The sequence below is a fragment of the Neolamprologus multifasciatus genome, chromosome 7 (assembly GCF_963576455.1).
Source record: "Neolamprologus multifasciatus chromosome 7, fNeoMul1.2, whole genome shotgun sequence".
NCBI classification, from domain to species: Eukaryota; Metazoa; Chordata; class Actinopteri; order Cichliformes; family Cichlidae; genus Neolamprologus; species Neolamprologus multifasciatus.
Genome location: NC_140445.1, coordinates 44,650,758 through 44,671,289, shown reverse-complemented (window position 1 = coordinate 44,671,289; position 20,532 = coordinate 44,650,758). Strand labels below are relative to the sequence as shown.

At 42.3% G+C, this 20,532-nt stretch overlaps 1 protein-coding gene and 1 long non-coding RNA gene across 8 annotated transcripts in view; one reads left to right on the top strand and one right to left on the bottom strand.

Moving 5' to 3' along the window:
- Positions 1-341: 341 nt before the first annotated feature.
- kif21a (kinesin family member 21A) overlaps positions 342-20,532 on the bottom strand; it is a 72,270-nt gene continuing 52,079 nt past the window's right edge. For 2 of the 7 annotated variants that reach the window (XM_085164698.1, XM_085164701.1), the window contains 13 exons: positions 20,192-20,357; positions 19,524-19,544; positions 18,736-18,793; positions 18,337-18,391; positions 18,050-18,249; positions 17,307-17,432; positions 12,501-12,637; positions 11,761-11,935; positions 6,764-6,928; positions 5,391-5,508; positions 4,977-5,147; positions 4,340-4,539; positions 342-3,035 (listed from right to left, as the gene is read on the bottom strand). In XM_085164698.1, coding sequence (XP_085020824.1) covers positions 2,945-3,035; positions 4,340-4,539; positions 4,977-5,147; positions 5,391-5,508; positions 6,764-6,928; positions 11,761-11,935; positions 12,501-12,637; positions 17,307-17,432; positions 18,050-18,249; positions 18,337-18,391; positions 18,736-18,793; positions 19,524-19,544; positions 20,192-20,357 — 1,683 coding nt within the window. In that variant the 3' untranslated portion in view covers positions 342-2,944. The remainder of the gene's footprint in view (positions 3,036-4,339; positions 4,540-4,976; positions 5,148-5,390; positions 5,509-6,763; positions 6,929-11,760; positions 11,936-12,500; positions 12,638-17,306; positions 17,433-18,049; positions 18,250-18,336; positions 18,392-18,735; positions 18,794-19,523; positions 19,545-20,191; positions 20,358-20,532) is intronic. The other 5 variants (XM_085164700.1, XM_085164703.1, XM_085164702.1 and 2 more) reach the window with 3 other exon arrangements.
- On the top strand, positions 10,281-10,793 carry LOC146515048 (uncharacterized). Its single transcript, XR_014874851.1, has 2 exons — positions 10,281-10,335; positions 10,417-10,793. It is a non-coding gene; the product is annotated as an uncharacterized LOC146515048 (long non-coding RNA).

Here is a 20,532-nt window from a genome sequence, read left to right as displayed (position 1 = left end):
TCCTAACCTTTATTCTTCTCCCCAGTTTATCACTGGCTATGAACTATTGCCCTCTTGTAGCCAAATGTCATATCGTAGCCTGGTTCCCACAGGCCAGCTGATAGCCTGAACACAGCAATGAAGCAGGTTAGAATTTCACTTTTTAAGAAGATGAAAAATTAAGGATGTCCAGGAGAAAAATAAAAAAATAAATATTGAGTTATCAAACTTATTTGTAAAAACCAAAAACACATTTAGAGGTAGTTTGTTTGCTTGAATAAATCAGCCTACAGATATATTAATAGTAAAAAATAATATATAGTATGTTAGTATACAGAATCAAGAAAATCACACACAGATGGTTGTTTTTGACAGATGGCATTTATTCTGACCAGGCATCTGACATTAGAATTGCTACAGAGTTGGCCATTGGGGAATGGCTCCTAAAACAGGAGGGGGTGTGCCATGGGTACAGGGAAGAAGAAGGGCATAACAAACAAAACAAAGAAAGTAACCAAAGGCCACTAAACGTGACCTGCCACCTGTATGAAGGATAAGCTCAGTCCAAAGCATTACTGACGTACTCATCAGTCTTTGTGCCATTCACGGTCCTCTGGGCTCTAGTGTGAGACTACGTTCAGATCGGTGGTCCCACAAAACTAACATTCAGTCAGATTAGTTTTTTGTTTTGAACAGACATTGTTTACATACATTTCATATGTAGTTGAATAATTCCTACAGCTGCTGTTTCACCAAACATTCATAAATGACAGCACACAATCATGACAGGCAGGTCAGTTAAACTGCAGAGACCACGAGTGCCTCCAGGAAGGCCCCACGAAGATCAGAACAGAGGCAGATGTTGAGTAAATAGTCAGGAAAATAACACTGGTTGCGTCAGAAGGCCTCTCCTCTCAACAACAAAGAGATACCGTTACACTTATATACACACATACACAACTACGGTACTGAGTGGACCTCACCTGGAGCCCACGACAAGAAGCCCTCTTATAGGGTTGGGAAGGTGAACGTGTCTTATCAGCATGGGAATTAGACCACAACTTAGCAGTGTAGGTTTAGTGAGTGTTACCAGCATGTGTGAAGAGTGAAGATATATTTGTACACACAATGAAACATGGACAACAAGTGCAGACTTTCATCGGTGCTCAACCTGCTCACATTTAAGAAGGATTAAGTGAATCTCAGAGACTAATTGTGTTGATTTTTGTTTTTGTTTTTTACATGTGCTGAGCGGTTAAAGGTATTTGAGATCCTATGATAAAGTTCCACCTATTAAAAAACAAAAACTGCACCGGACAAATTCTTCATTAATTAATTTTCTCACACTTATGCCTTTGGAAAATTTAGATTCCCAATTTCATTCATCATGCATGTCTTTAGGCTGTGGGAGGGTGCAGAAACCCAGAAACAATCCACACAGGAACAGGGACACAGAGGCCTCAGTCAGCTTCCAGATTCCTGTGAGGGGCCTGTGTTAACCACTGTACCACTTACCAGATAAAGTCAAGATTTTTACTGTATTTGCTCAATTGTCCCTCATAGGTCTTCAAATGGCTGTCATTATTATAAAACCTTTCCTGACCACTTGCACACCTGCCTCCACTATGTCAAAATCTTAGCATTATAAGTTTAAAACCTTGTGAGTATGGGAGTTGTTGAGTTGGTGAGCAAAGATTCTTTAAGTTTGGTTTGTTTCTACTCAGTCTTGTTCCTCAGACCCTTCAGGATGTACAGCCTGACCCCCAGAAGATGAATTCTTGGAGCGCACAGCCCAGTGAATGCAGAATAAAGTTACCCTACAGACTTCCAGTAGATGCACCTATTGTATAAATTTCAAAATTCTTGTCAACTAGATTTCAACTCATCTGAGATTTTTAGTAGCTACACGTATGGTATCAATTTGAAATCCTATGTCATCTTGTTCTGAAGTTATAATGGCTGTCCATGGTGCCCCTCTGGCAGGGTGACAACAGTACCCCATCCGCCTTTTATGACTGAAGGGTAATGATGATCATGCTTCTTGACTTGACACTGAAGACTCCTTCACTAAACTGCCGTTCAAGCTCTGGGTTGTACCTGAAAACCCAGGACCCTTCTGCTGCCTCTCAGCAGAAGGGTCCTGGGTTTGAATCCAGGTACTCTGGATTCCTCCCACAGTCAAAAGACATGCAGTGTATAAAGCAAGTGAGCTTATTTCCCTAAACGTCAAACTTTAGCTACTCTAAAGTGTGTTCTGTTTACAAGTTCAGCTGAGGACAGCAATAACAACACGTTACACATTTTTGGTCACTGATCTAAAGCTGCTGCAGAAACTGAAGGGAGCACAGAAGCAAGAGCAGGATGTTAAGGGGTAGAATGATTTCTTTCTCACACAGCCACTTTTCTTGCTCTTGGAAACAGGAGTGATGAAATAACACTTCTGTTTCAAGTGCAGAGAAACAATCTCAACAAAGTAGAGAAGTGGGTTGTGAAGACCAGCTACCAACCCATTAGCTCTGCTGCACATATGTATTTTTGTACTCTTACAACAAAACACCACATCCTTTTTTGGCAGGGTTGCCTGTGTTGTATCGTTGCACTGTGCTGCATGTAAGCCGAGCTGTACTGATAGTGTCTACTGTGTGTTCACCACATCCTATAGTATCTTGTGAATATAAGTTCTTATAACGATGACAATAATGACAAACCGTCTAAAGCGCAAGAAGAGAGAAATAGAAGTCATTAACAATACAGTTAACGAAATCCTCTAAGCATACAGAGTCAAAGAAAAGAACTAATGCGTTAGCTTCCACTGTGATGAGATTACCGTTTCCTGTTGGCTCAGTCATGAACGTCACATGATATCGAAGGTGTGTCGTTTAGGCTTGATAGTTAAGGGGTCAAAGTGCAGGGCAGGAGTGCCTTTACGTCCTTCTAGAGTCAAACCAGGCAAGTGGTACCGTGTTCAGTTACTTGCAACCTCGTCTACACTGTCAACCACTTCCAAGGTGCCATCCAGTCCACCACGTGCACGCCAGATCTTCACAGTCCGATCACTGCAAGACACAAAGACACAAAAGTCATAATCTGTTCCATATCCTCTTAATGTCTTTACATTTTCACTGATTTGAAAACTTTTACTTGGAATTTACGTATAAAATTACCAATGTGTATATGTAATTTGCTGATCACATACATAAATACGTGTAGAGGGGTGCCAAATTAAAGGGGAAAGCCAATATGAGGTGTTTCAGTGAACTCCTGATCCGTTATGAGCCACTAGAAAGGCTCACTGAAACTACTGGTTGGATGGAAATCTGTCATCTAGGAAAAGAACACTCCGATCAGAAAGAAATGTTTCATCAGAGGACAAAAGAGATCACCCAGAAGAGAAAATGTGTGTGAAATTGCAGCAACCCTTTCCTAAAGCCAGCTCTCTCACAGCATGGAACATGAGCTGGAGGTGTTTTTAACATTTGTGTGTTACCTAGGGCGATCGTGGCTCAAGAGTTGGGAGTTCGCCTTGAAATCGGAAGGTTGCCGGTTCGAGCCCCGGCTCGGACAGTCTCGGTCGTTGTGTCCTTGGGCAAGGCACTTCACCTACCAGAGGGGCCGATGGCGCAAAATGGCAGCCTCGCTTCTGTCAGTCCGCCCCAGGGCACACTGGTGGCTGCCTCCACCAGTGTGTGAATGTGTGTGTGAATGGGTGGATGACTGGATGTGTAAAGCGCTTTGGGGTCCCTAGGCGGGACTAGTAAAAGTGCTATACAAATACAGGCCTTTTACCTAAAGATTGCACTACAGTTTTGTCATACTATGATTTAACAGAACAAAGACCAATGAAGCATTTCTCTCCAGTTTGACTTCTTGGTTGTCTTAGCAGACCAGACCAAACCTAATATAAACTAATACAGCCAATTCACTGATAGTTTAAGGGGGGGGAGGGGGGGGGGGGAGAGCAAAATAAGGGTTATCATCAACATAAAGCCTCATCCCTCCCTCGAAACAATAACGGTACATGACATTTGTATTCATTTTTCCTTGTACAACTCTTAATCCATCTCACTCCCTAAACTGTCACTCAGTCATCAAAACTCTGGGAAACCCTGCTTTATAAGGACAAGTGGATCTAAACTATGTTGGCAGAATGTCGCTCGCAGCGTAACAGACCCAATGGAACCCACTTACCACAGGGTCAATGCTCATGTTTTTACTTTAATTTGTTACCCATGTGTATATGAGCCTCAGGTGAAGTTGTTTTCCCTTATATCCAGAGAGACACAAACAAACAGTTGTTTGTCTCCCTCTCTGGAGACAAACAGAGAGCCTAAGCATGTGTGTCAGTGTGTGGAAAACTCACTCGGAGGCGGTGAACAGGTGGCTGCTGTTGGCAGAGATGCTGTTGATGGGGCTCTCGTGACCCTTGAGCTCCCCCAGTGTCCCTAGAGTGTCTGTGTGCCACAGCTTGAGCACTCCGCCTCTGCATCCACTCAGCAAGGCTGGTGATCCAGGGACGACACCAAGTGCACAAACCCAGTCACGGTGAGCATTTGGGACTTGCTGAGCACAGAGATGCATAGCAGTATGGTTAATAGTGAGAATGTCATGAATGGTTGATGTTTTTGTAACTTACTGAAAGATTATGATGATGCGATCACTACAGTAACTAGAGGGTATCATATGGAAAGACTTCTTTTTCTTAATGTAAAGTCATGTGAAAAACTGTACTTTTACTTTACTATCGGCCATTATGTGACAAAGAATGTGACAGCAAGGGCAGAGTTTTCTGCACACTGATTTACAGCAGGTTTTCCAGGAGAAAATCTCTGGAAAGACAATAATGGTGATAAAAAAAGGAGGAAATAAAAATATTTTAGGCTACTTTTGACAGTTATAAAATCAAAATGAAAAAAAAAAAAAAATCTATATTGCATCAAATGGAACAAACATCTGAACGTCTCCTATCCATATTTCTTTTTGCATTGATCATCTAGTACCTGCAGTAGGTCTTTACGGTCTAGGTCCCACTTTTTGATGCCATTGTCTCGGGAGCCGCTGAAGAAAATGTCCCCTTGGATTACCAGAGACTCGATACCGTCATAATGTGGTGGTTCAAAGTTGTGTGTAGGGCTGATGCTTCCCAGAGAGCCTTCAGTCACGTCAAACAGCTGCAACAGCAAAAACAATACATGTTAAAAGGGATGATATGCATCTGAACATAAGGGTTATTATAATAAAAGATAAATAAAATCAGTTAAACATGGGTTATGTAGCATGTCTAACCTAAGCTGTCCTTATATTGCATTACTGGATGACTCAGCTGCACAAAGAATCTCACTTTATCATCTGCCTCAAGAAACAAGCGAACATCAGAGATGTGAAGAGCAGCAGTTTGAAAGCCTGAAACACACCTTAATGTAATGGTCCTTGGAGCCAGTGATAACCAGGTCTTGGCTGTTTCCAGACTGATCCACAGTCAAGCACATAACTGGACCAAGGTGACCAGTAAGCTTTCCAGTAGAGGCAAACCTAATGCAGGAAAGGAAATGTTAATGAGTCTTTTGTTAAACTGTCAAGCCAAAACCACAGGGGAAATGCCAAAATAAAACTTAAATACATGTATCAAATCAAAGTACAAAGAGAAGATATTAATAAAGTAATGATATAGTTAATATATCACTCATGAAAATATGTAAAAATGAGGTTTGCTGAGTTCTGTCTCAGAGAAAATGGGACCGTTCTTACACAGAATATTGATTCACAGTTAGTTTAATCATCCAAAGTACCACTTACTGACTGTTACGTTCCTAAGATGAACAAAGAGGCAATTCATCACAGCTAATATCAGGCAGCTATCAAAAAGGCATGACAGCTTTGAAATGGATGCTTGTCAGGTTTTCATACACAATTAAGTTCCAAGGCAACACAATGAAATTGGAGTTTTTACTATCTAATGAAGTGTGTATGTCATGCATCTGAAAATGTCAGGGGAAATCATAAACACACGGTCAGTGTTATTGATGTGCATGTGTTTATCAATACCTCCATACAACACGTTTTAGAAAAAAAGAAAAGAAAAAGGTTTTGATCAAACTTTCATCTACGCCTATAAAAAGTAAATCCCAGACGTAAATTTGACGTCCTCCTTTTAAAACTCTAGACTTCTTCAAATGCTCCTGTTACACAAGGGTCTGACCATTTCTCAGCTGGGTCACATCTCCCTCTCAAAACCTTTTCTCCTCAACAATCTTCAGTTTGCCTAAAAACCTTACATGCATACAAACTGCTGTTAAATGTTACCTTTTTAAGGAAATACTTTAAAGACCATTTATCTGAAAATTGGTCTGTTGACCCACTTCCACCATGTTGTTTTGCATTTTGAAATCAAGACCAGATACATCCAAAAATGTTTGAGTCTTGGTTAGTTAAAATATAAAAATGTAAAAGATGGTGGATGTAAAAGATATTTTAGAGGTTGTAGGGGTGTAGAATGGGGTTTTAACGTTTATTAGTATTCATTTAAAACTTTTCAAGCTGTTGTGTGACGTTATATTTACAGACAGAATGACAAGCAAAATAAGGTTACCAAAAACAACCATGCTGGCAGAGGAAAATAAAAACCAAGTGCCACGATAATCTGTACCAAACTCCAAACAATCCACCCAAAAAGTACAATATTTCACTTAAGAAAAATCCCTCAGATTGTTAAATCAGACTGACTGCCACCCTGCTAACCCACTGTCTGGATATTACTTTTGCATTCATTTTGAGTATCTCTGCTTACCTTCTCAGGTCCCAGACCCTGACAGAGTTTCCAGCAGCAGCGTACAGGACTGTGCCATTGGGGTTGAGCGCAATCTGGTTGATCTGATTCTCTCCTGCAGGGATGGTGACTGTCCGGCTGGTGTTGGACGCACAGACATCCCCAACATTAACTTGACCAGAAGACCTGAAGATATATGAATAAAATATGTACAAATATGCAACAATTAGGCATAATTAGCATTACAGGAGGTGTAACTTTAAAAACAGGAGTGTCCAGCTCCAGGCCTCAAGGGCCGGTGTCCTGCAGGTTTTAGACGTGTCCTTGATCCAACACCATCCATCCATCCATTTTCATCCGCTTTATCAAGGGCCGGGTTGCGGGGGCAGCAGCCTTAGCAGAGAAACCCAGACCTCCCTCTCCCCAGCCACCTCCTCCAGCTTATCCGGGGGAACACCAAGGCGTTCCCCAGGCCAGCCGAGAGATATAATCTCTCCAGCGTGTCCTGGGTCTGCCCCGGGGCCTCCTCCCGGTGGGACATGCCTGGAACACCTCACCCAGGAGGCACCCAGGAGGCATCCTTGTCAGATTCCCAAACCACCTCAGCTGGCTCCTTTCAATGTGGAGGAGCAGCGGCTCTACTCTGAGCGCCTCCCGGATGGCCAAACTTCTTACCCTATCTTTAAGGGAAAGGCCAGCCACCCTTCGGAGGAAGCTCATTTCCGCCGCTTGTATCCGCGATCTCGTTCTTTCGGTCACTACCCACAGCTCGTGGCCATAGGTGAGGGTAGGGACGTAGATCGGCCGGTAAATTGAGAGCTTCGCTTTTACACTCAGCTCCCTCTTCACCACGACGGACCGGTGCAGCGTCTGCATTACTGCAGCTGCAGCCCCAATCCGTCTGTCGATCTCCGGCTCCCTTCTCCCATCACTCGCGAACAAGACCCCGAGATACTTGAACTCCTCCACTTGGGGCAGGAACTCATCCCCGACCCGGAGTGGGCACTCCACCCTTTTCCGGCTGAGAACCATGGCCTCAGATTTGGAGGTGCTGATCCTCATTCCCACTGCTTCACACTCGACTGCGAACCGTTCCAGTGCGAGCTGGAGGCCCTCACCCGATGAAGCCAACAGAACCACATCATCCGCGAAAAGCAGAGATGAGATTCTGAGGCCACCGAAGTGAAAGCCCTCCGCTACTTGGCTGCGCCTAGAAATCCTGTCCATAAAAACTATGAACAGAATCGGTGACAAAGGGCAGCCCTGGCGGAGCCCATCACCCACTGGGAACGAGTCCGACTTATTTCCAGCAATGCGAACCAAGCTCTTACAACGGTTGTATAGGGATCGAATGGCCCGTAGCAATGGGCCAGACACCCCATACTCCCGCAACACCTCCCACAGGACATTCCGAGGGACACGGTCGAATGCCTTCTCCAAGTCCACAAAACACATGTAGACTGGTTGGGCAAACTCCCATGCACCCTCAAGTATCCTTGAGAGAATAAAGTGCTCGTCCAGCGTTCCGCGACCAGGACGAAGACCGCATTGTTCTTCCTGTATCCGAGGTTCGACTAGCGGACAAACTCTCCTTTCCAGCATCCTGGCATAGACTTTCCCAGGGAGGCTGAGGAGTGTGATCCCCCTGTAGTTGGAACACACCCTGCGGTCCTACTTCTTAAAGATGGGGACCACCACCCCGGTCTGCCAGTCCAGGGGTACTGCCCCTGATCTCCACGCAACATTGTAGAGGCGTGTCAACCAGGACAGCCCTACAACATCCAGAGCCTTCAGGAACTCGGGGCGGACCTCATCAACACCAGGGGCTCTGCCAGCAAGGAGTTGTTTAACTGCCTCAGTGACCTCGCCTCCGGAAATTGGCGGGTCATTCCCCTCATCCCCAGACTCTGCTTCCTCCTCGGAAGACGTGTCAGTGGGATTAAGGAGGTCCTCGAAGTATTCCTTCCACCGCCTGACAATTTTCTCAGTTGAAGTCAGCAGCGCTCCGCCAGCACTATACACAGTGCAGGTAGAGCCCCGCTTTCCCCTCCTGAGACGCCTGACGGCGAATCTCTTCGAGGCAGTCCTAAAGTCTTTTTCCATGGCCTCTCCAAACTCCTCCCACACCCGAGTTTTTGCTTCAGCCACTGCCCGAGCCACATTCCGCTTGGCCTATCGATACCTGTCGGCTGCCTCCGGAGTCCCACAGGCTAACCAAGCCCGATAGGACTCCTTCTTCAGCCTGGTGGCTCCCTTCACCTCTGGTGTCCACCATTTGGTTCGGGGATTACCACAGCAGGCACCAACCACCTTGCGGCCGCAGCTCAATGCAGCAGCTTCGGCAATGGAGACGCTGAACATGATCCATTTAGACTCAATATCCCCAGTCTCCCTCGGAATGCTGTTGAAGCTCTGCTGGAGGTGTGCATTGAAGATCTTGCCGACTGGGGCCTCTGCTAGACGTTCCCAGCACACCCTCACTACGCGTTTAGGTGCACCGGGTCTGTCCAGCGTCCTCCCCCGCCACCTGATCCAACTCACCACCAGGTGGTGATCAGTTGACAGCTCAGCCCATCTCTTTACCCGAGTGTCCAGAACATATGGTCGCAGGTCTGGTGATACGATTACAAAATCAATCATCGACCTGCGGCCTAGAGCGTCCTGGTGCCACGTGCACTTATGGACACTCTTATGTTCGAACAAGGTGTTCGTTATGGCTAAACTGATTTGCACAGAAGTCCAATAACAAAACACCACTCGGGTTCAGATCAGGGAGGCCGTTCCTCCCAATCACGCCCCTCCAGGTCTCGCTGTTGTTACCCACGTGAGCATTGAAGTCTCCCAGCAGAACAACAGAGTCTCCAGGTGGAGCACCTTCCAGCACCCCACCCAGGGACTCTAAGAAGGCTGGGTACTCCGAACTGCCACTCGGCGCATAAGCGCAGATGACAGTCAGGACCCGTTCCCCAACTCTAAGGCGCAGGGAACAAACCCTCTCATCCACTGGGAAAAACCCCAACGTGCCGGCAGCAAGCAGAGGGGATATTAGAATTAGTGATGGGATTTCTGGCTCTTTTTAGAGAACCGACTCTTTCGGTTCGGCTCACTAAAAAGAGCCGGCTCTTTCGGCTCCGAACCGGCTCTTCAGGTTGTTTTGTTGCTTTAATTAATTTATTATTAACAATAATATAAAATTATGCACAAAAGGAATTACTAATGTAAAAAAAAAAAAAAGTGGTTTTATTTATATATGTTTATATATAAATATATGCGGTGGCCCCTAGAGACAAAACACGTACAAACTCCAAAACACATTTCTAGCATGAACTGAACTTCCAAAACAGAGCTACCTAGATCACTTAAATTACACAATTGAAAGCATGAAAGCATATGTGTATTGTTTGTGTATTTATACACAAGCATTCATATATAGTCAAATAAAAAAATAAATAAAAAAAAGTTCATTTACCTGTTATTACCACACACCAAATCCGGTCGTTGGTACTTGCTGGCTTGTGTAGCCAGGTAACAAAAGTTCAACACTGCCCCTAGCATCCTGGAGCACTTCTGTTGTGTTTTGTACGTATTTTGGAGTTTTTACGTATTTTGGAGTTTTTACGTGCTTTGGAGTTTTTACGTGTTTTTACATGTTTTGGAGTTTGTACGTGCTTCAGGGTTTTACGTGCTTCAGGGTTCGTACGTGATTTGAAGTTTGTATGTGCTTTGTCTGTAGGGGCCACCGTAAATATACTTTTATTTATTCACTCCACATAAAATGTAATAAATAAATCATATAATACAAAAATCAATTATTCATATTTCAACTTTTAACTATTTAAATTTAAAGCTTTTTCCTTTTACAAATTTAAAGTGAAACAACACAAAACACTGCAAACCAGAATACAATCAAATATAAATTATAATATGAAAACAAAAAGAAGATGCACATTCTCTGTCATATGGGCCTGCATGAATAAACTTTCTGAATCCTTTATCATCTGCAACTGAAAATAGTTGTGGATGATTACTATACCTTTCTAATGTGACGTTGTTGTCCCTGGCTCTCTTTCTCTCTCTCTCTCCCTCCCGCTCTGTTCCTGTGCTGCTGAGTTTAACTACCGCCCCTCCCCCCTCTTCCCAGCGTAAAGCACAAGGCTCACATGCTGAGTGAAGCGGAAAAAAAGTGCGAGAGAGAGGGTGAGCGAAAGAAAAAAACAAAACAAAACAAAAAAAACACAGCTCGTGATAAGGAGCCGGCTCGCGTCATTCATGCCAAAGAACCGGCTTTAAGAGCCATTTCGTTCGCAACCGACCCATCACTAATTAGAATACCCACCCCATCCCGCCGCCTCTCACCAAGGGCAACTCCAGACTGAGACAGAGTCCAGCCCCTTTTCAGGAGACTGGTTCCAGAGCCCAAGCTATGCGTAAAGCTGAGCCCGACTATATCTAGCCGGTACCTCTCAACCTCACGCACTAACTCAGGCTCCTTCCTGGGGGCAAAAGCCCCCAGACAACATAGCCCCTGGGATCCCTGGGACACACAAACCCCTCCACCATGATAAGGTAGCGATTCATGGACAGAGCTGATTTAAATGGCAACTACCACCTCAAGATGTCTTTAAGTTCTCCGGAGGCCTGGTAATGAACTAATCATTTGATTCAGGTGTGCTGACCCAGGGTGATATCTAAAACCTGCAGGACTCCTGCTTTAAAGGGTATAACTCAAATTGATGTTCATTTTCTTTAAAGCTAAAGAAATACTGCTAAAACAATAACAAATCCATAGACTGTATAACTTAATATTTTCACTGATTTGGAAAGAAAAATATTTGGGAAACAAGAGAAAAGAAGTGTGAAAACTAAAGTGCTTATTATTTTTATCCATATTAAGTACATAAAGCTTAACTATACCAACTGACGGGGTTGTAAGTTGGCTATAAAGAAACTATACAGAAAGTGTGTGCCAGGAAAGTGAACATAATGTTCATCAGTCCATAATAAATAGTCTTACTCACGTTAGTGTGCGGATGCATTTGGCCGAGTCCCGAATGTCCCATACTTTGATGTAGGAGGTAGAGACGGTAAAGACCAAACTAGAGCTATAACGGACTGACACAACATTGTTGGGGTGACCCGCTAGAGACATTATCTCCTGACCCGTCACCAGATTCCACACCTTACAGGTCCGGTCTGCAAATTAAAACACCATCTTGTCATTTTCACTGTGATTTATGACAATATTAAAATACCGAGAACATTTCTGAGAACGGGATGTCACTGAAGAGCTGATGGGATAAAATTTATCATGGTGCAAGGGATACAAAACAAAATCCATTTTAACTGACAGCAAAACTAAACAGAGCTGGACAGCACCTTCTTGCACTTGGAATGCACAATTAATCCTGCTGGGGTAAATTGGCACTCTAGCCGATTTCCTGCACATTTAAATCCATTTGTTATGCTTAAAAGCTCCATCACCATAACAATGTTGTGGCTTGGACAATGTCATTTATGTTCCATCACCTCATTTATCCACCATATGACAATCCTAATTATTCCTAATTAATCCTAATTAATCCTTATTGGCTTTTATATGTGGTGTGATGCTGTTATATAATAACACAACACCATGTCCAAGTGTAATAAATTACCATAGCTGTAACAAGAAGGCATCTGAAGAATACTGATTAGAGGTGTAAGATTAGAGTCAGGAGGTGAAAGAAGGAAGGAAGGAGGGAGGATTGTGAGCATTAACCTTTGGATCCTGTGAACAGCAGGTCATCAGTGCAGTCAACACATAAAACAGCTTTACTGTGTCCCTCCGCCACATGAACACACTGTAATGTCGAGGACCGGCTGCTCTTGGTGGGTGGGACCGGGTTAATGACGCCCCTGGAAAACAAACAAACCACCATCATAAAGGGCAGCATTACACATGGCAAAGTAAAAAAAGAAGAAAAAAAACCCTCCAACAAATTCACACAACAGACTCATGCAGCTCTCTCAGTGATGCAAACCAAAAATAGAAAGAGATGAAAATAAGAGAAAAATGATGAGACAGCTGTGAAAGGAGTCACCCTTGTGTTGAAAGAAAGGAAAGACAAGCCAAGAACCTATAAATAATCAAGATGATTTCTTTTGCAGCCTATAATTGATTGAAACACCCAAAGAGCCGAAGACAGGTGATCACTGGAAACCTGTGGAGTCTTCTCATCGGGGACTGAGAATTCTGCAGCATCTCAGTAAGCCTGGTTGATCACTAATTGGCTGGCTGTGATAGTGTAATTGTAAAATTTCATAACCAGCGAATCTGCAGCATGAGCTATCCAAACGGTGACACTTATCATTAGTAGGTTTTTGTTCTTCAGGCTTGAAGCATGAAAAACTTCACAGATGTGAGAAAAAAACAATGGCAGGAGAGGACTGCAGAGGGGTTCAGGTTCAATACCAACAATGCACTAAACACAGTGACGCTGTTTGGCTTTGTTCCAATTATCTTATGGTCTTAGAGAAGACATCCATTCATTGATTTTAATCATGTTTTAACATGTTTGTTTTTTTCCTGGGTAACTCTCACACAAAGTTGCCAAAGCAGTGGGGGAGGAAACCCCAGAGAGAACAAAACCAAAGAACAGCCCTGCAGCCTGCAACAGACTGGCGTGCTCCAGGAACAAGCTCCAGCCCGACTCTCACCATGAACTGGCTAAGGGGAAGAAAACAGATGGATGGATAGGTATGGCAAATCAGCAACAGCCCAAAAATAAATAAAGTATTCATACTTGTTTGGATCAGAGAGTGGAGCAAAGCTACAGTAGCAGGAAGCTGAAGGACAGGTGGAGGCATCCCTGAGGGGATGATATTCTGATATTCCTGGGGGCTGATTAGCTACTGATTATAAAACTAACTGCTTCCTATTCCTGAGTTCCTGAGTTGTTAGCTGCAGTGCAGCCTCGAGAAGAGCTAATTGTAGTGTGAGCGTGTACCCATGAATAAAAAGGCATTTTAAAAACATAACACATGGGAGGAATACATTTTAATGTAATATACTGAGCATCTATATTTTCCATACCCATCAATTACTTCTGCCTTCCATAAAGCGGTTGGAATTATACAGATTTTTACAGAAGTGATTTAGTAATAATTTAATAAGTTTTTACTTCCAAATCTGATAAATTATGTCTTCACATATATAATGAAGTTGCACACACACTGAGAATGTACTTTCCATTAAGCAGAGTGTAGCAGCTAATATAACATGACTTACATGTACACCTATGGATTGTGGATGGAGAAGTAGGAGTGCCTTTAATTTGCAAGTGCTTTATTAATTTGTTAGAAGAGCTGCAACTTTGATTAATAAGTGTGACAACTGTGGCTGAAAGGCCTCTTCTCTGCCACATCTCAGCTAACTGAAGTCACTGAAGTGGATCTCTCCAGTTCAGAGGAATCAGATGACAAGCATTTTCTGTTTGCTATCGATATGGTCTAAGGAGCTTGTGCATTTTGAGTCCTCGACCTGAGTGTTTCCATCACAGCCATCTTGGTTGAAAAAAGCTTGATGTGATGAGGTGGTGCAGTTCTGACTCTATAACTTGCCAATAATTAGTGAGTGACAAGCTATCCAATGAGCATGTGGTTTTAATACCACAGATAAATCTCTCTTTGGAAACAGACTTTTTTTTAAATTCGATATGACACAAAATGAGTGACTGAGCCTATAAACTCAACAGGACAGTGTTTACAGAGGTCAAATCAAAGCCATTTTCCCCAGAGACTTCAATAGCACCAGACATATTTTGTAAACATAACACCTCGCGGCTTTCAGTGTACAGATTTAAGGTATTTTCACACTGGCTTCTTTTTTCCATTACAGAAACCACGACTATGTTTTATACCATGTATTTTAAGCATTCGCACCAATTGAGAGATGTCAGTGTCTCTGGGCTACAAACATTGCTGGACTAAAAGCCTTTAAAATACAAAATCTGAAACTAAATAGATGTCACAGTGGCTACCTATATCTCTTCTGCAGTCTTTTAGCCAAAGAATCAAAAACAATATGGTATTTGGCCAGCATTTAACAAAATAACATTTCAGGAAGCCCATCTGATCCTGCACAACATTTGCAGTATGCCTTAGGTAACCTGTCATACAGTTTAAGTGGCTATTGAGAAAAGCAGTAGGGGAGAGACAGGAAATGGCAGGCAGCTCTTCAGGTTTCTGAAGGTAGGCAGAATCACTTCCAATTAAGCTACTGCATAATTAAACTGTGGACTAAGCTGTTAAAACACTGCTGGCAGGAGTGTGGCAGGACTGCATGAAGAGAGCAGATACACATGCTGCATTTATGTCATCGAAGCCACCAGCAGCAGGATGGTTTTGGCAGTAAAGCGTTGTCACTTGTTCACACTCATCTGAAGCTAATAAGGATTACTGAAATGTTTGCTGCTCAGTCTGGTTTCTTAAGATTACCAGTTGGTTGACAGTGTAAGCAACTATCATTCTGTCAACAAATCATCATGCCATTAAAGTTCCTGTTTCACAGCAACAATTTATTCTCTTTTTACACAATAGCTTGGCAGACCTCAGGCATTTATTACCCTTGTTTCACTGAAAACCTTATTTATATGTAGTCCTAAATCCCCCAGTTCAACAGGTTTTACCATCTTCCCAGCATACGCAACACTTTTCCCCCAAATCCGTCTTTAATGAGGTCAAATTAGAGCTCTGGGAGAAAAATCTGAACACTGTAATTTTTGGAATATATTTAAAGAAAAATGATTCATCTCGTGTCAAAACAGCTTTTAATGACTGCTTAAATCTAACAATAGCTGAGCATGTGTGTGACTAGACTGCACACCAGAAAGAAATTGGTGGATGGTGGATGAAAAAAAGGAGGAGAAAAATGAGGCGACTCGTTTTAACAAAAATGTCATGTTTAGCCTGAGGGTGGTGGCAGAGTAAATGCCATGCTGTAGCCTCGAGAGTTTATCCTGTTGGGTGTCCTTGCCTAATGGTCAAAACACAAACAATTTAAATGCAGCAACCCAGGATGCTTCCCATACAAGGCGGCTTGTTGCTGGCATTTTCCTGCCATGTCATAAAAACACATGCATAAACTTGTAAAAGATCACAAACAGCTCTTGCAAACTATATATGACATTTAATATTTGTACATGTATATTTTTATCTCTCTCTTCTTCATTTCCACCTTATCCTCCTCACCTCAAGTGTCACCTCCTGAAATGATATCAGGGCTCTAATAAACAAAAATGTGCATAAACATGTTTCATTATTTTGAATATTGTCACAATTACTTATTGTCAGCATATTAGACAATAAAACTAAACCAGAGCCTTGCTGGTTATAAGGTAACATTATTCCAACTAATGTTGGACTCAAATGTTTAAAAAATAAATAAATCACACTTTCCCTCTGAGTTTATTCACCAAGTGTCCGAGTCCAACAACGCTACAGCGACTGCAAAGAAAGTTTCAGTGACACCAGCTAAGAGCAGCTAAGTGCAACAAAATCCACTAAAACTCAACAACTAACCTCAGTCTTGTCATTAGACATCAGTGAGCTTCACCGATTCATAAACTCGCATCAGACTCAGAAGGTTTACAGCCTCCTCCAGATTAAATGGATGTAAACAAGCAGCATACTGCTGAGGTAAATGGCAGATTTGCAGTCTACACTCGACGGCCAGCATTGTTTGTCCTTAACCGACCACTGTATCTAGGATTAGGTGCTTAAAATTGGGAAGGGTAAGAATAGAATTCAGTTGACTGCGATCTACTGACATCTAGTCATGAGCTTTTATACACTACCTTTAAGCAGTAACCCTCAAAACCACTCCAATCAAGACTCTTGGGTATAATTACAGATACTGACATAATGCTCACATGTAATAATTATGATTCCTAAATAGTTAATGCAATGTTATTTTTCATTATTTTGACAAACCACTTAAATTTAATCTTCAAGTCTGTACTACAAATACATCTTGACCACTTTCACAGCACTAATATTTTTGAAGTTGCTCATATTCTAAAACAGGACGACAGGCCATGAAGAAGAATTCTTAAGATATAATCAAAAACTGCTGTCAGTATTTTTCAGTTGATGCACAGCCAGTTTTATAATAGCCGTTCGCTCACTGTTCAATCTTTCTATTTGAATCTTACGCTGGAAAACTTACTGGTGAGATAAAGAAAAGTAAAGAGAGCGATTTCTGAGCAGGACATCAGGAGCAAGCGGATCAATTAGCAAGCAAACAATGAATTTGATCCCAAACTATCAAAAATACAGTAATCACCAGCTTTCAACATTAGAGCTCAGAGAAGATACGTGTTATTTAAGTTAGGCTGGGAAAAAATTACTTCAAATGAAGCATAGGGCTTGGCATGTGACGGTCATCAAACAAGATGCAGAGCATTATGTAGGTGACACCACATGCTTTTCCAAACCAGGAAACCAGAAGGAGGAGTATTAGTAGGGTCAAAGTGAAGTAGTTTTGTCTTTAAGCTCTGTAGCCACGATGATGGCATCAAGCTCTTACTGTTTAATGTCCTTGACCTTTGCCCTTTCAGCCGCTGCTTGTGCCTTGTCATAGGTCTTCCTGCGCGAGAGCGGGGAAGGCTCAGGAGCTCGCTTTTCCATGCCTGGCAGATTTCTGGAGCCAGAACTGAATGTTCAGTTTTACCGATTTATCCACAAACAACACAGATAATATAACAAAAAAAAAGATTTTTAAAACAAATGGAAATGAAACCAATACAAAATAATGGCAACAATGACGAGATGAGCATGCAGTACACACAGAAATACAGTTACCTGATGTTACAGTTCCAAAACAGTGATGGTTCTTCGTCAAGCTCATGTTTAACAATGAGTGCAGTGTGTGCTGCACATCCACAAATATAATTTAACTATCATTTTTGATGGATTATTATCAGCTAAGGTTTATTCTTACATAAAGCAACTGGCTCCATTTTAAAGCACTGCTTGTCACGAGACATTTAATGCAGCCTGGTTAGTATTTAGTTAGTGCAACTGACCTGGAATAAGGAACAGCAAGGGAGACTTTTGCAGGGCACAGTAATAATCAAGCAATACAAAATATTTGCTCGTCTCTACATGTTTTTCTCCAATAGATTCATCAATTGCTGTAAGGTATAGCAAAATGTGAAGGTGCTTGTAAACAATATATAACCAAATAAAGCAAAGAAGCGCAGCAACAACATGCAGGAAAAAGAGAAGGAGGAATTAATCTGTTAGTAAGAGTGCAGGGCCTGAACTTACATGCTGCCCATTTTAGAGGAAAAGCCAGGGGAGAGAGCTGCGTAGTCCCTGACTGAGCCTGACAAGTCCATGTCTCCGCCCGCATCGGGTGTTTCAGCTAACGGCAACATCGGACTAGAAAAGTCGACAGTAGGTGCATCAGGGGCAGAGTCACTGTTAGCGTAGAGCAACTCCATCTGCGTGGTCGTCCTCCTGCGCGCCTGTACAGCACAGATAAGTGAATAATTAAAAGTACAGAAATGGTTTTAGGATAAGGCATCAAACATGTGCAACAAACTCTACAATACCTTATTCCTTGTTTTGGTCTCTCCACAAAGTTTCATGACATCTGTAGCCAGAGTGCTGGAGGAAATACAGACAAGTTTTTTAATGCAAACACTCATTAAACAATGTGCTTGGACTACACTGCTCCTCTCTGCTTTACTGCTTTGCAGTATAATTAAACAATACTTCTCATAATTAACAAGTTCATTATAAGAATAGTATAAACATTAATGTGAACCTAAAAGACAAAATGCAATTTCATTAAAAGAAACAAAACATCATATGTATATAATGCAATAATATAACAATTCATGAACTACCAAAGCAACTTAACATAAATGTGACAAAATATGCCACAAGGTAATATTTTAAATCTACAAATACATTGTTATAGTACTTTTTAAGCACTATAACAGACTTACTTTCCCTCTGCAGAGGGGCTCTGGGCAGATTCGTCACTGCTGCTATCGTCCCCGTTTTCTGTCAGATGAGATCCGTGAACAGAGAATATTAGATGGAGTGATTTAGCTGAGATGACTGGTCAGCTAAAATGGTTCTTAGTAAGTATACTTTGCTAGAGACTTAAATAATTTAACTTCTTTATTTTAACCTTTGCAATTTTGATTTCTTTTGTATAACATGTAGAAAAATGAACAGATGAAGCAGATGAGGGGTGATGTCAGCACAGCACCATGCTGTTTAATTGATAAACCTGGCCCTCGCTGAGCTCATTAATACCAGATGGCTCAAAAACAGATGAGGTTCAAAGTCAGAGAGAGGTCATATTGGGAAGATTTTAAAGAGACATGTAAGGGAGCTGATATGAATGTAAAAGAACCAACATGAGATAACAGGGTGGAGGAGTGCAAGAAATCATTAGTCTGCTGGTCCTGATGGGTCAGCTGACCTACAAGGTCTAACAAAGCAAAATATCCACGTTATATGGTTCCTGTAGAAGAGTCTGGGGTTAGCAGGTGCTAAAACATGGAGGCTGTAGCACATGTGAGCTGCAAGGAGGAGGGGGAGGACAGAGGGTAGGAGGAGTGTATCCAGATAAGGAGAGGGGAAAGCTTCAGCCAACACATGGAGGGGAGCCTGGTTGCACTGCACCTCATGCACCTGTTTATGTTATGTTCAGTTAGTTCTTAAAGTGCAAAGGGAAGGAACCATGCATTCATAACCGATTAGAGTCCAATAGGGTTTCACTTACCAGGCGGGATGTTACCTAGCTCTGTAAACACATAAGAAAACAAAAAAAGGGAAAAGAAAAGATGGGGGAACAGAAAAAGGCAACGCACAAATCAAAAACCATCCCCCAAAATTCGAAAAAATAAATAAATAAATAAATCGATAAAAAAAGATATAAAAATAAAATAAAATGCACCAACTGTCAGAGCATCCTACCGAACAGAGGCTGGCAAATTCAATATCAAAACAAAAAGAAGTAATCAGCTTTAATTACAAACATGTAAATAGAAACCGTATTATACTAATGTGATCGTATATACTTGTGTACACAGCACCAAAATGTAACCATGGAATTAACTGTCGGTTATACAACAGGGACGCCAGCTTCTATTCGGCAGAAGGCAACAAGCAATATCACCTCAAAAGGCCCAATCATGCAACTGACCAGTTACCCAGTGCACCTCCTGACAGCAAAATCATTTCTAACAAGAGTATGAAAGCAACATTTATGCTGCTAAATTTAAACACATACACTCAGGGAGAGAAATAGATCTAAAGCATCCCAGAATTAAATTCTAATCTCAGCTTTGCCTAGCATGATATCAGTGACACTTTCAGTGGGTGGGCAGGGCCTGGTCCAAACTGGATACGTTTTTATTTTATTGCATCTTTTCATTATTTTTATTCTACCTTGCAAAGCATTCCCCAGCAGCGCGTCCAGCTCTGGGTTAAACTCTGCCTTCTCCTTCAGCATGTGAAAGAGCAGCTGGTTCTGTGTGGCGCTGGTAATTTCAGTCTGCTTCAATCTGCCCTCCATCACCTTCACCTGAGACTCCCTCTGAGCTGCCTGCAGGCCCTGAAGAGGTCAGACCACAGCGTCAGGCCATTTCATCTGCATTTCATTTCATGTTTTGGTTAGAGTTGAAAGTTTCTGAGTTAATGCATGGAACAGATGCTACAACGTAATATCATGCACATATGCAAATGCACTTGCATGTCATATTGCTGATACTTGGGCTGTATGACTACTG